Source organism: Arvicola amphibius, chromosome 1, assembly GCF_903992535.2.
Source record: "Arvicola amphibius chromosome 1, mArvAmp1.2, whole genome shotgun sequence".
NCBI lineage: Eukaryota > Metazoa > Chordata > Mammalia > Rodentia > Cricetidae > Arvicola > Arvicola amphibius.
In genome coordinates, this window is record NC_052047.1 from 22,429,447 (window position 1) to 22,441,745 (window position 12,299).

Sequence of the window (12,299 nt, forward strand, 5' to 3'; positions counted from 1 at the left end):
TGATATAGCTAGGAGGTAAGGTATGGGTAGAGGAAGAAAGCCACTAGAAGTGTGCCCAGGAAGGGTATATCCTGCCCTGGCATTCATTCTTCCTTTGCTTCTTGGCTACTGGGAGCAAGGCAGGTATCACGTCTGCCATATACTCCTGCTTTCATGATGGTCAACCTTACCTTGGGGTCAAAGAAATGAGATCAGCACTGTGGGCAGAAACCTCTTAACCCATGGGCCCATATAATACTTTCCTCTTTTATGTTGGTTTTTGTCAGATTTTATCACAGTAATGGGAGCTGACTAAAAATATCTCTTGATCACCACCCATACTGTCCTTAGCTGAAAAGCTGATTGGTGAGCACTTTCCTCTTCTCCATTCTTGGGTCACTTGTGGAGCCTTTATTTCTGACACTTTCTCTAGGGCATTGTTTGGTTTCCAAGATTGAGCTCTGGAGCTGGGGCTGGTAAAAGTTTCTGATGTATAAATTGCATATGTACATAAATACTTTCAGCTATATTTTATTTTTCAGTAGAAAAGTATATCTAACACTAAGAGTTTATCTATCTATCTCTCTATCTCTCTCTCTATCTCTCTATCTATCATCTATCTATCTATCTATTTATCTATCTATCATCTATCTATCTATCTACCTACCTATCTATATATAGATCTATCATCTATCTATATTTCATTTTTCTTGCGTGAACAAATCATTTGAACAATAGCTCATTTCACCTGTATGTACATTTGTTCTTTAATAAACTCTTGCATTATTTAGTGGGTGTAGGACTGAATCACAAGCCTCAAGGAAGCCTCAACTCTTTCTCTCCCACTGAACTTCACCCATTGCCCCATGCAATGAATGTCTCTACCACTGTGTTAAGATCTGTGAATATGGTAATAAAAAAGATGATTATTTTAAAAAGCGACTTAATTCCTAGCAGCAGAAAGTTATGAAAAACATATCTCTGCACATTCTTAGTTTATTGAATGGAATACAGAAACCCTGTGAAGTAGAATTGCTAGTAAAAATTTTACCTAGAATGTGAGAGGGTACTTTTCGTTTAATTTATGAAATGCTTCTCTGAGGAAAGTTTAATTTGAAATGCCATGATAAAGAATAGATTAGAAACAGAGGCAGGGATTCCAGGCAGAGGGAACAGTCAGTAGGAGGGAGGAGCATGAAGCTTAAGGCTAACCGCACTTAGAGTACTGCAGCTCAGGTTTAGGCAGCTGGAGAGGTGACTTGGGAGTAGAAGAGACCCTGTTTATGAAAATGGCGAGAGAAATCAGAAGGCGCTGCTATCCAGATTTGCATTTGAATGAGAACTCACGTGGTGCATTAATGCATTAGTAGAATCAAAAGAGAAAGAAATGAGCCAGGTTTGAGGTTGTGGGGAGGGAGGGATTTCCAGGTACACCTTCCAGGCCTCCTACCTACTACCTGTAGAGTGGACACTAAGGGTGCCAGATTCTGCTTCACGTAATTTGGTGGTAGCACCACTGGCTGGGTTTTCCCACAGCCGTCACAATCTGAATGCAGTTTCATGACCATGTTTTCCTGATGACCTCAACTCACAATCTCTCCACTGGCTTCAGAAAAGCTCTGTGACAACCTTATTTTTCTCACTTTACTTGCACATTAATTCTGTATTAAAATGCAAACACATTTTAATCGGCTTTAAGTCTTTTCTGCAGAGGCATGTTTAAAATAAACCTATTCCTAGCTTAAAGGCCTCCTTAAAATGCCTCTAAGGTTTTTTTTTCCCCCATTAAACATTACTAAAGTTACTTCTTATAAATACATATATAGAGACTAGAAATTTCATGATTTTTATAAGGATTAGTAAATTAATGCCTGTATTGATGTGGTAGGATTATACATAGGACTTATTAGGTGGAGAGGAGCCCAGCTGCTGTCATTTAGCATTGTAGATACTATGCTGATACACTACACCCTTTCAAACTTTGACAAAGGCAAAAAATATTAATTCAAAACTTAAATCATCTTTGAGATTTAAAGTAGCTTATGTACAGACAAAATAAAAGAGATGTGAACTTGTTGTGAAGAAAATGAAACCACTATCTCTGACAGTTCAGCTATATTTTTTTTCACACCATTGTTGGACCAGGCCGGGGAGTGGGGGGCACACATCACTCAGTGTGTACATAATGTAAAAGCTGTTCAAAACCATCATATCACAGACTAAACTAGACTGGTGAGGTGATACAATGAAGCATACTCAAAAGGTATGCAAAACAGGAAATATAGATTCTGTTTTTGAAATGTTGAGTTCAATATGTGGTTCAAATTGATGCCAAAGATAATTTCATAGACATCATCAAAGTGGCTAAGAGAATACGATTTGTTGCCGTATATATTTCAGTGAGCTGAACTCTGATCTAGCATATTTCTTTTCAATAAAGAAAAATACTTTTTTAGTCAATTAGAAGATATATCTGTCTATAAAATACATCTAGATGTCTACATATTTGTTTTTCTCTACTTCTTCATCGATCCATTTATCCATATTTCCAGCCATCCCTCACGTTCATGAGGTTTTTTTCTCCTCCTACTATAATTACCTCTCCCTCACTGGAATGAAGATCCTTTGGGTGTAATTTATTCTCTTTTCTGTACAAGATGTACATTTAAAATTAAATATAATTATTATGGAACTATTCTAGCTAGTTTGTTTATAGCAAGTACATTCATGAGTTTGTAGCACATTCTCTCTAATGAAATGCAATCCACTCTCTATATACTTTATTTACTCTATACCTTCATCAGTAGATAAGCAACTCCAATTCATTTGCAAGACCTAACCACCAGTATTCATTGTCTGTTTTCTTCCTTCTAGACTGACTGGTGGTAGAATAGCATGACTCATTTTTAAATAGAAATAACTTTGCTTTTTAACTCAACTAAAGCTTCCTAGTTTTCTTAATTGTACAATTGTCATCTATAATAGTTCTAATAAATATCAAGCAAACATTGCTATTCAAATCAAGGATCTATCCTATTTTTCAGATGGAGAGATGATGGAGGAGTTTAATGTCTTTTCCACTAGAGTTCGGCTATAAAATTTTCCTGGCCAGGTAGCTGGAAAGATGGCTCAGTGGTTAAGAGCACTGGTTGCTCTTCCAGAGATCTTGTGTTCAATTCCCAGCCACCACATGATGGCTCACAACCATTTGTAATGATATCTAGTGCCTTCTTCTGGCCTGCAGGCTTACATGGAGACAGAATACTGTATACATAATAAATAAATAAATCTTTTTTTTTTTTAAAATCCTCAGGCCAGTGAGTACCCTTTCCATTCAAGTCCCCAGGTGTTCCTCAGTAGTGCTATAAAACCAAGGGGGAAGGGCTATTACGGACCGTATGTAAACATTGAAAACTACATTGTATAAGATGAAACCAACTGGTAAGAAGGTGTGACTTTGGTGGGAGGAATTGGGCCTTGAGATCAAAGCCTCCATAGATGGAATGGGAATTCTTATGGAAGCGGTACTAAACACCTGCTTAACCTAAAAAATGGCCCTTACCAGAGCCTGAATCCACAGGCAACCTATGTTAGACTTCCCAGCCTATAAAACAATAGGAAATAACATCGGTTGCTCATAAGCCACCAAGTCTATGAATTTTATTATGATGGTCAAACAAGGTAAGACAGAGGGGCATCGTGTTTCATGGAACTTTTCATTCCCAAACTTTCTGAACAGATGGACAACCAACTACTCTGTTTCAGGGAGATGGGCGGTGGCGGGGGGGGTCACAAAATATTTTTAAAAAATTTATTCTGTCTTCTAATCCAGCAGGAAACCAAAAGCAACTGGCAGAGAAAAGTGTGGGGCATGCAATCAGCACAAAGGAGATGCTATGTATAGGTAAGGTGAAAAGAAAGGAGGAGGAGGAATGGAGAAGGCACAAGTAAGGGGAGTCTGCAAGCAGGGAAAAGAATCCAACCCTGGCAATAATCATATTCTGAGCAGCTGATCTAAAAGATACAACTAGAAAGAAAGGGCGGACACACTGAAGAGCGCCTGCTAGTGAGTGCATGTGGCTGGAAAAGTGAGAACTGTGAATCCCAGGCTAGCCAGCGCATGTGTAAGCAAAGAGAGTGGGCACTCTGAAGCAGTCCCTCTGAGCCTCCACTGTGGATGGCTAATGGGGAGAATGCAAAGATTCTTCTGAGGACTTTATAAATTTAAATCATTGTTATAAATTCCAGTTGACTAAATTCTTTAATTTGAATGTAATTATAATCTATCCTAACTCCACAGACCCATCAGGATTAAACAGAAACGCTCTGGATGAACAAGACCTATTTATTATAAAACAAAACATCTCCTCCATGAATCAAATGGGCAACAGCTGTCTGGTCTTTAAAAGGAATTATCTCTTTTGTCCTAAGATTAGCCGGGCTGCAGAGGAAAGAAAGGGAATTAACTATCATTATCAGTTCAAGTCACCCGGTAATTTCTGCAATGAAATAGCCCAACCATATTCAGAAATTATCATGAAAACACTCAGCTTTCCAGGTGAATTATTATTGAATTTATATTAACCCCTGGGCTAAGTATCTGGGGAACTTTTTTTTAAGTTGCTAATGTAAAAAGATATGCTGCTGATCGCTTAGTCTGGTCACATCCAGAGAGAGTTATTTGCCCTGGGGTCTGAGCTACATTGTCGTAAAATCAAAGGACATAAAAGCTGTGGCAGGAACAGTGCTGAAATTGGAGAAGCGCCATTATGAATAGCAACAAGCATGGAGATGCATACGGAAGAGAGTCACGGAGTCAGTAAAACCACAGTTCTTCCTTGATCGACGGTGCCCAGATAGTTACAGCTCATTTGCGAAATGATCTACTGGGTAAGTATTTATGGATTATTATGCAGAATATTATTGAGGATAAGCCTGGTTAAAAACAAATACAGAAAAGAGTAAATGGAACAGGCAGGCTTTTAGGAAGGCCAGCATTTGGAATATTTTCAGGGGGAAAAAAACCGTCAGAAATTCCTCAACATAGCTAATGGGCCTTAGAAGGACTCTCCATTTTAGGAGTGTATAAATCCACAGAAATTGCTGTAATAAGGATCCATTCCATAGCCCTTTTGGCATAAATACACATCTGGTCTCTGTTTGTAATGAAATCAATTTGAAGCCCCAGAGCGCATTAATAATAAAAATGTTCAACATATTGCACCCGAACAGGCCCAAATTTGAGTCTGAAGATCCCGTCACACATGTGTGTACTTTTAGCACTGATGACTAGGTTACACAACATCCAACAAGTGGCTGAGGATTCCAGAGGTACAATTTTCTATATTATTTTATTATTTCCCGAGGGAAAAAATCCATATGCATGTACACTTAAAACTTTTGCTTGAAACAAAAAAAATTGCTTGCTTGATGGGCAGTGCCTCTTCAATGTTTGTATCTGTATGGTATGATAGAACTGTGGTTAATAATAAACTTAATATAAAGATAAATGCCTGGCTTAGTGGAAGTTCATGGATTTGCAATTTAGAACAACAGAATCCTGGAATTAGCACATCAAGTGTTAGAGGTTGTCTTTTAACTTGAAAGTCTAATAAAATGAAGAAACTGTTGTAGGTTAATTTTTAAAAGCATCTTATTTGGTTTTCAGCAATAGTCATCAACAATCAAGAGACAGAGCCTGCTAAGCCGACCTCTTGGGCTTTGTATTTACCTTCTGTGTTATATGATTGACCCAAGGAGAAGAGCAGTTGCTGAGATCTGGTCCTTGGGGATCCCATATCCCATCAGGAGCAAGGCATAGGTAAGTTGATACACCTACAGAGAGAAAGAAACATCCAAACATTCAAACACTCATATCACATTTCTTAGAATAACTTCATGTCTTCACTATACATATTTAGTATAAGCAAGGGTAAAATTAGATAACTGCATTGAGATAGTAGTGTCTATTAAATCAGATACAAAGATTTGAAAGTAAATGCCATTGGGCAAATGTTAAGAACAAATGAAAAGGATTCAATGTTTTTAGGGTCTTGTGGGCAACTGTGGTGGGTGTGGGGAAGAATTTCACGAATTAAGACCCATGGATAGCTTTTCTTCGTGGATCTTTTGTTTGGGTTTGCAGGAGGAAAACAATGTTAGCAATGCACATTGTCAGAAAAACAAGAAAGCCTGTTGTGGGCAGAAGAACTATGTCGCCTTTGGGAGACATCAAGATTTTTAAGTGGGGTTTCTCTGAGATGAAGGAGTTGTATTTAATGCAATGGAAAGGCAAGGAAGTTGGACTATAAGCCTTGTGTCTACTATGCTACAAATTAGTGAAGATGATTAAGAAGAAGAGAATGGCTAGATTCAGGTTTCAGAAGGGTATCACTTGCAGCAGAATAGAGGACGGATCTGAATGGACTGTGTTTAAAGAGGGGCAGCTATGACTGGAATTCAGCGAGAACCTGTGTAGGGCCTGGTCTTAGGGTTTAACAGGAATTCAGAGACCTATGAAATTGGGGCTCAGGTGTACTGGCAGTACCATTTAAGTTCCCGGGAGAGCTTCAGAAAGAGTTCAGCTTCCACTAAAACTCTTCCCCAGTTTCCACAGAACAACACTGATCTAGTTCAGTAGTATGAAGTGCCTGCAAACAAAGGTTTTCACTACTGCTCACAAGATGTGTCTAGAGCAGCAAGGCTGCTGGCACCTCTCTTTCAGAGAGGAAGGAGTGACCTTTTTTTTTTTTTTCTCATGGTTTATTTTTTTTATATTTAAAAATTTCCATCTCCTCCCCTCCTCCTCCCCCTTCCCTCCCCTCCCTTCCTTCTCCCCTTCCCTCCCCTCCCCTCCACCCATAACCTCCCCTCCCTCCCCTCTCAAGGCCAAGGAGCCATCAGGTTCCCCACTCTATGCTAAGACCAAGGTCCTCCCAACTCCCCCCAGGTCCAGGAAGGTGATCGACCAAGCTGAGAAGGCTCCCACAGAGCCCATCCATGCAGAAGAATCAGAGCCCAGAGCCATTGTCCTTTGCTTCTCAGTCAGCCCCAGGCAAAATTGGGAACTTGAGGGTTGGGCAAGGAGTGACCTTTTAAGTAAGAAAGAAGGAAGTCTACAGTGGCTTGCAAAGGCCAATCCAATAGAAAGCTTTAGAAACAAATATTCCCATTACTTTTTCAGAAAGAGATTTTGAACACTTTGCTAAAAGGAAAATATGGGCCCTTATACAAAGCAAGACTTTCTGGTATATCCACACTTCATGTATTATGGAATCTGGAATGACATATCCACATGGTTAATGGAGTCGAGTGAATAATGTCTAAAGACAGTCCATAAGAATATATGCATATACAGCAATTACATATTTATTTTATTTATATGTTTTGAGGAAGGATACAAATATTTTTTGGTGTGTCAAGTATTACGAAGGTGAATGCAAAGGTCAAGTCAAGCAGTGTATTTGTCTTAAAAATGATAACTGTGACTACACCTTGGGAATAATAAAAATTATGGCAGAAATAGAAAAGATTCAGGGAGATTTGGTTTTAAGTTATCTCCTGGAAGAAGCAGAGGGAATTGTTCTTTAATGGATGCTTGTGAGTGGGAGATAGATCCCGATAGCAGGCTCATGACCACATCACATGGCTTTAGCCAGTAGGGAACAACGACATAATTTGTGACAAAGGTATTCATGCTTTCTCCTCTTATAAATGCAAAAGGGATCAATGGTTACCAGGAGCCCACACAGCTCAGCTTCTGCCACCAATATTTAGCTACCATTGAGAAACACAAACAACCTGGATGTAATCCAAGGACAGTTCAGGGACGTTGCAAGGGGGACCCAGCTCTGTGGATCATCATTGCCCCCCAGAACAAACACTAAAAGAAAACTGTTACTCAAGGCATTTCAACCAAATTCTCATCTGCGACTTTTCAGATTCACACAGCACTCATTTGGTTGAGCTCATAACCTAATCAAATCTTAATAAGGAAAATAGATGGCAATAACAAAATAAGTAGAACTAAGAGGGAAGAAGAAAAGAGAAGAGAAAAAAGAACTGAAGAAAAAGATCAACACAAAAATCAAGGCAGGACTTGGCTAGGCTGGCTGGGGCTGGCTCACCTATCGTTCCTGCTGGGCAGGGCTGTTTTGCTACTTGCCCCTGACGGGTCTTAAACCACATAATTTCCCGGGCTTCCACAGCATCACAGCTCTCTTCCATAGCTGGAATCTGGGAGGCTGCCGATGGCAGGTGTGTGGTGATGTCATCCAGCACCTCCACAGCTGGGGACGGTGTGCTGGTACTCCGGTTTCTTCTGCCCGGCAACGATGGGGTGGTATCCTCCCTATGTTCCAGGTGGGTTGTCCGAAGAGTGGTGCTGGTGGTTGTGCTTCCCATGCCCAGGGGTCCTGTGGTAGAAACTCCTGAAACACAGTGGGAAAACAAAACAAAGCAAAACACCTACATTGCTTGCTCATAGTAGGACCGTCAGGAAGTCCCCAAATTAGAAATCACTTTTATTTGACAGTTGAGGGAATGTCAAGGCCCTAGAAATCCATGCTCATTTTCATTTAAACATGGCAAAAACATGCCAGTACCGAGGTGTCAGAATGCCAATTGATTACCAAAACAGCCATTTGATACTGCCAAACACAGACTTTTGAGGTTGTTTTCTTTTTTAACTCTAATCACAGAAAGCAAAATTACAAGACAGTGAGACTCTCTGTAAACTTCTTAATGCTTTCTGACAATAGCAAATGAAAACCTTAAACCGTCTACTTAGAATTTCAAACTTAATATAGAAAGAAGTTAGATAAGATATTATAGTCATATTAGATGTTATGGTTTGAAAAGAAAGAGTCTGCCATAAGTTTATTTGTAAAAAGTTGGTCCACAGATGGCGATCTGGATTTGAGAAATTGTAGAATTTGTGGGAAGCATTGCCTAGCTAGAAGGAGTAGGGTCAGTGCAGGGGGGAGGGGCTATATGGGTTATATCTCTGCCAGGTGCTGGAGGAGCTCTCTGCTCTCTGATTCAAGGCCACAGATGTAAGCAAGCTGACTCAGACTCCTACTGCCTTGGACAGAGCCAGTTCTTGTTATGCATGCCCATGAAAGACTACAATGTTCAAACTATAACCCAACATAAACCCCCTTACAAAAACTAATATATTAGCGAATGCAAGCTTCTAAATATGACAAAGGCAAAATAATAAAATGACAAAGAGAGGACAAAAAAATAAGTCACTACACACTCAAACAATTAATAAAAAAAGAGGCCACAGATTTGAAGGGGAGCATGGAACAGTATATTGCTGGACTAGGAGGGAGGAGAGGGAAGGGAAAATATTTTAATTACATTATAGTCTCAAAAAGAGTAATTCTGAGTATGATCTTTTACTACACATCATTTGAGTACCTTAATGGTCTACCTGCATACTTTGAGAACTGACCCAACTTAAAAAAAAAATGAAATTTGACTTACTACATAAGTAGCAAGTACATCCTAAGAAATTACATTGCTAAATTAGTTTAAAGAATATTTTTATGGAAGCAAATGTATTCTAAGTACCAAGTGAAGATGCTTAGTGTTGAATCAACATGAGACACAACAAAGTCATCTACTATCAGCAATGGAGCACTCATTAACAGAATTCTATTTCTGGGAAAATATGTTTATGTTCTTATGGTGTCAAAATGCACTACATAAACACACTGCAGTTGGAGCAATTGAAGTCAAAACTACTGACTTCAATTACTGACAGGAGACTCCAGGAACACTGGCTCTAGCCTAGTGCTAGCTACCTCATATTTAAAAGTTTTGGGGGTCCTGTGGCAATTTTGCAGTCCCTCATTGTCTACCTGATGTAAATTAACTTCATAGTGATAAAACTATAATTGCAAACCCTCAGCTGCCCCAGGAGACTTCCCACATTCATCAGAGAGACTTTGCTGTCCATAAAACTTTCCAATCCAGGACCGATATGCCGGAGGCAGGGCATATTGATTGCCAAACATCAAAATGACTGTAATAGTAGCATTCCTTTCATTGTGTTCTCTGAATTCATGTTTTCTTTGCTTGTCTTACCTTCTCAGTTTTCTGCTTTCTCTTTGTTTTCTTTGCATATGAAAGAAAAATGGACAGGGAGAATGGCAAGGTAGGCTATTAAAACTACAACCACTTCAAGTTGAGACAACTTCTCTTTTCCTCTCCCAAGTAAATAATGTACTCCAAACTGCAAAGCTCAGCTGATTGTGTCTCTTTTTTCTATCTGAAACCTGTGTAGTTTTTTCTTTCTTTCCCCAGGTTGCTGCTGTGCCCGGAGTCCAATCACCGTTTGGAGAATGAGTACAGTAGAATTTTGAGTGTTTTCCTGACAGCTAAGCAGAGCAGAACGGCCATACTGTTCAGAATTTTATTGCTCCGAAATAAAAGCTCAGGATTCATAAAATAGAATGACTAATTCTGATACCTGCTACAGATTCAATAACTTTTAACAAAATGTTTCAAAATGTTAAAGGAAATTGATGCTTTAAATTAGAAATAATAAGACTAGAACATATTTCGATATCAGCAAAAATCTATAAAAAAACATCATTGGATGGTAAAAATAAATTGAAATTAAATACTTAGCATTGTTAACCATTTATTCATAAAAATTCATGTGAATGTGTCATCACTGAAATACAAGAATATTTTGAATTTTTTCAGACGATAATTTTTTCAAATGATAGAAGATGCTTACTACTTGGGGAGTGTTAAGGCAAGAGTTAAGAGAGAATCTTGTGTGTTTTCTCTTTAATTTAAACAAAGCTAGCTCTCATTTGTGTGTGTGAAGGGACCACTTAGAGCAACTGTGATGCTTTTGACAGGAACTATAATCTTTTCATTGATAATAAGCTGCAGTTTTTATTTCACACAAAGCCTTGCTCGTTCTTTGTCTTTTTAAGTTTGATCATGTAAAAATGGAGATGTGTAGAGTTACCTGCTATTAGCTAAATAATCTTATGCTCAAATTAACTTGTTTTGCGAACCTCTTTGAGCTGAAGGGAAAAAATACTTTTAAAATAGAAACTGTTTTTCAATTGTCTTCTTTCTCAAGAATTATACAGGCACTAAAGAATGCTTTCAAGATGAATGCCTTTCTAATGCGGGATATTTTAATTAGCACGTAACTAGGAGGGAGATTAGTTCAGCAATAATTTTCTGTATAAAGGTACGTAGTTGTACATGTGTACAAGAGGAGCCTTCAGCCTGCCATCTCAACTGTACGTTTCACACAGGACAATGGCAAACTTCCACAGGATTTTTGCTTGTGGTGATTTCAGCCTTAAAACTTTCAAACAGATCCTTTAGTATATGTTCAGTGTGTGTTGCTGTAGTGCTAGCAAGCAAAACAGCATTTTTAAGATGACATCACGGCAAACAATTTTATAAATAATAGTGTCCCATGTGATAAAATAAAAATTATGATTTTTCTTCTCTTTTTCAAAAATTAACCCACTCAAATCATTTTCTAACTTTACCAGAAATATTTCTTACAGTAAAAAAAAACCTAGACAATGTTACTCTCCCTTCCAAACTCTTTTTTATTTTATTTTATTTTTTCTTTATTATTATTTTTATTAAAAATTTCCATCTCCTCCCTTCCTCCCACTTCCCTCCCCTCCCCTCAACCCACACCCCCACTCCCTCACTCTCCAGGCCAAAGAGCAGTCAGGTTTCCCTACACTATGGGAAGTCCAAGGTCCTCCCAACTCCCCCCAGGTCCAGGAAGGTGAGCATCCAAACTGACAAGGCTCCCACAGAGCCCGTCCATGCAGTAGAATCAAAACCCAGTGCCATTGTCCTTGGCTTCTCAGTCAGCCTCCACCATCAGCCACATTCAATGAGTCTGGTTTGATCACATGCTCCATCTGTCCCATTCCAAACTCTTAAATGGTGTCTTCATATTCACCAATAAAATGCAAACATTTTTACTTTATGCTCAAAGACCTTCATAAGCTTCTCCAGGTTATTATGAACACTCTCATCTTTTTAACTCATTATTTAAACCACACAAGAGCTACAGTCTGGCACCTGCACCTTCTTCCTCTGTCACAAGGATTTTGTTCATGCTACAGAGCATCATTGCCCCATTTACATCTCACCACGTCCCTTTCTCTCCTTTGAGTCACATACAACTCCATCAAAGAGCCCTTCCAAATTCCCTAAGCCTGGCTTATATGCTAGCACATGTTTTGTTAAAATTATTTCTTCTGAAGTTGGCCTTAACAAGGGCAACAAAAGCTCTAAGTTAAGACAGTTGAATGTCA

At 38.9% G+C, this 12,299-nt stretch overlaps 1 protein-coding gene across 1 annotated transcript in view; it reads right to left on the reverse strand.

The window, feature by feature from the left end:
- Adgrl3 (adhesion G protein-coupled receptor L3) overlaps positions 1–12,299 on the reverse strand; it is a 457,067-nt gene that overhangs the window by 140,296 nt on the left and 304,472 nt on the right. The window contains exons 8-9 of the mRNA XM_038331368.1: positions 8,106–8,408; positions 5,711–5,814 (exon numbers count right to left, since the gene is read on the reverse strand). Coding sequence (XP_038187296.1) covers positions 5,711–5,814; positions 8,106–8,408 — 407 coding nt within the window. The remainder of the gene's footprint in view (positions 1–5,710; positions 5,815–8,105; positions 8,409–12,299) is intronic.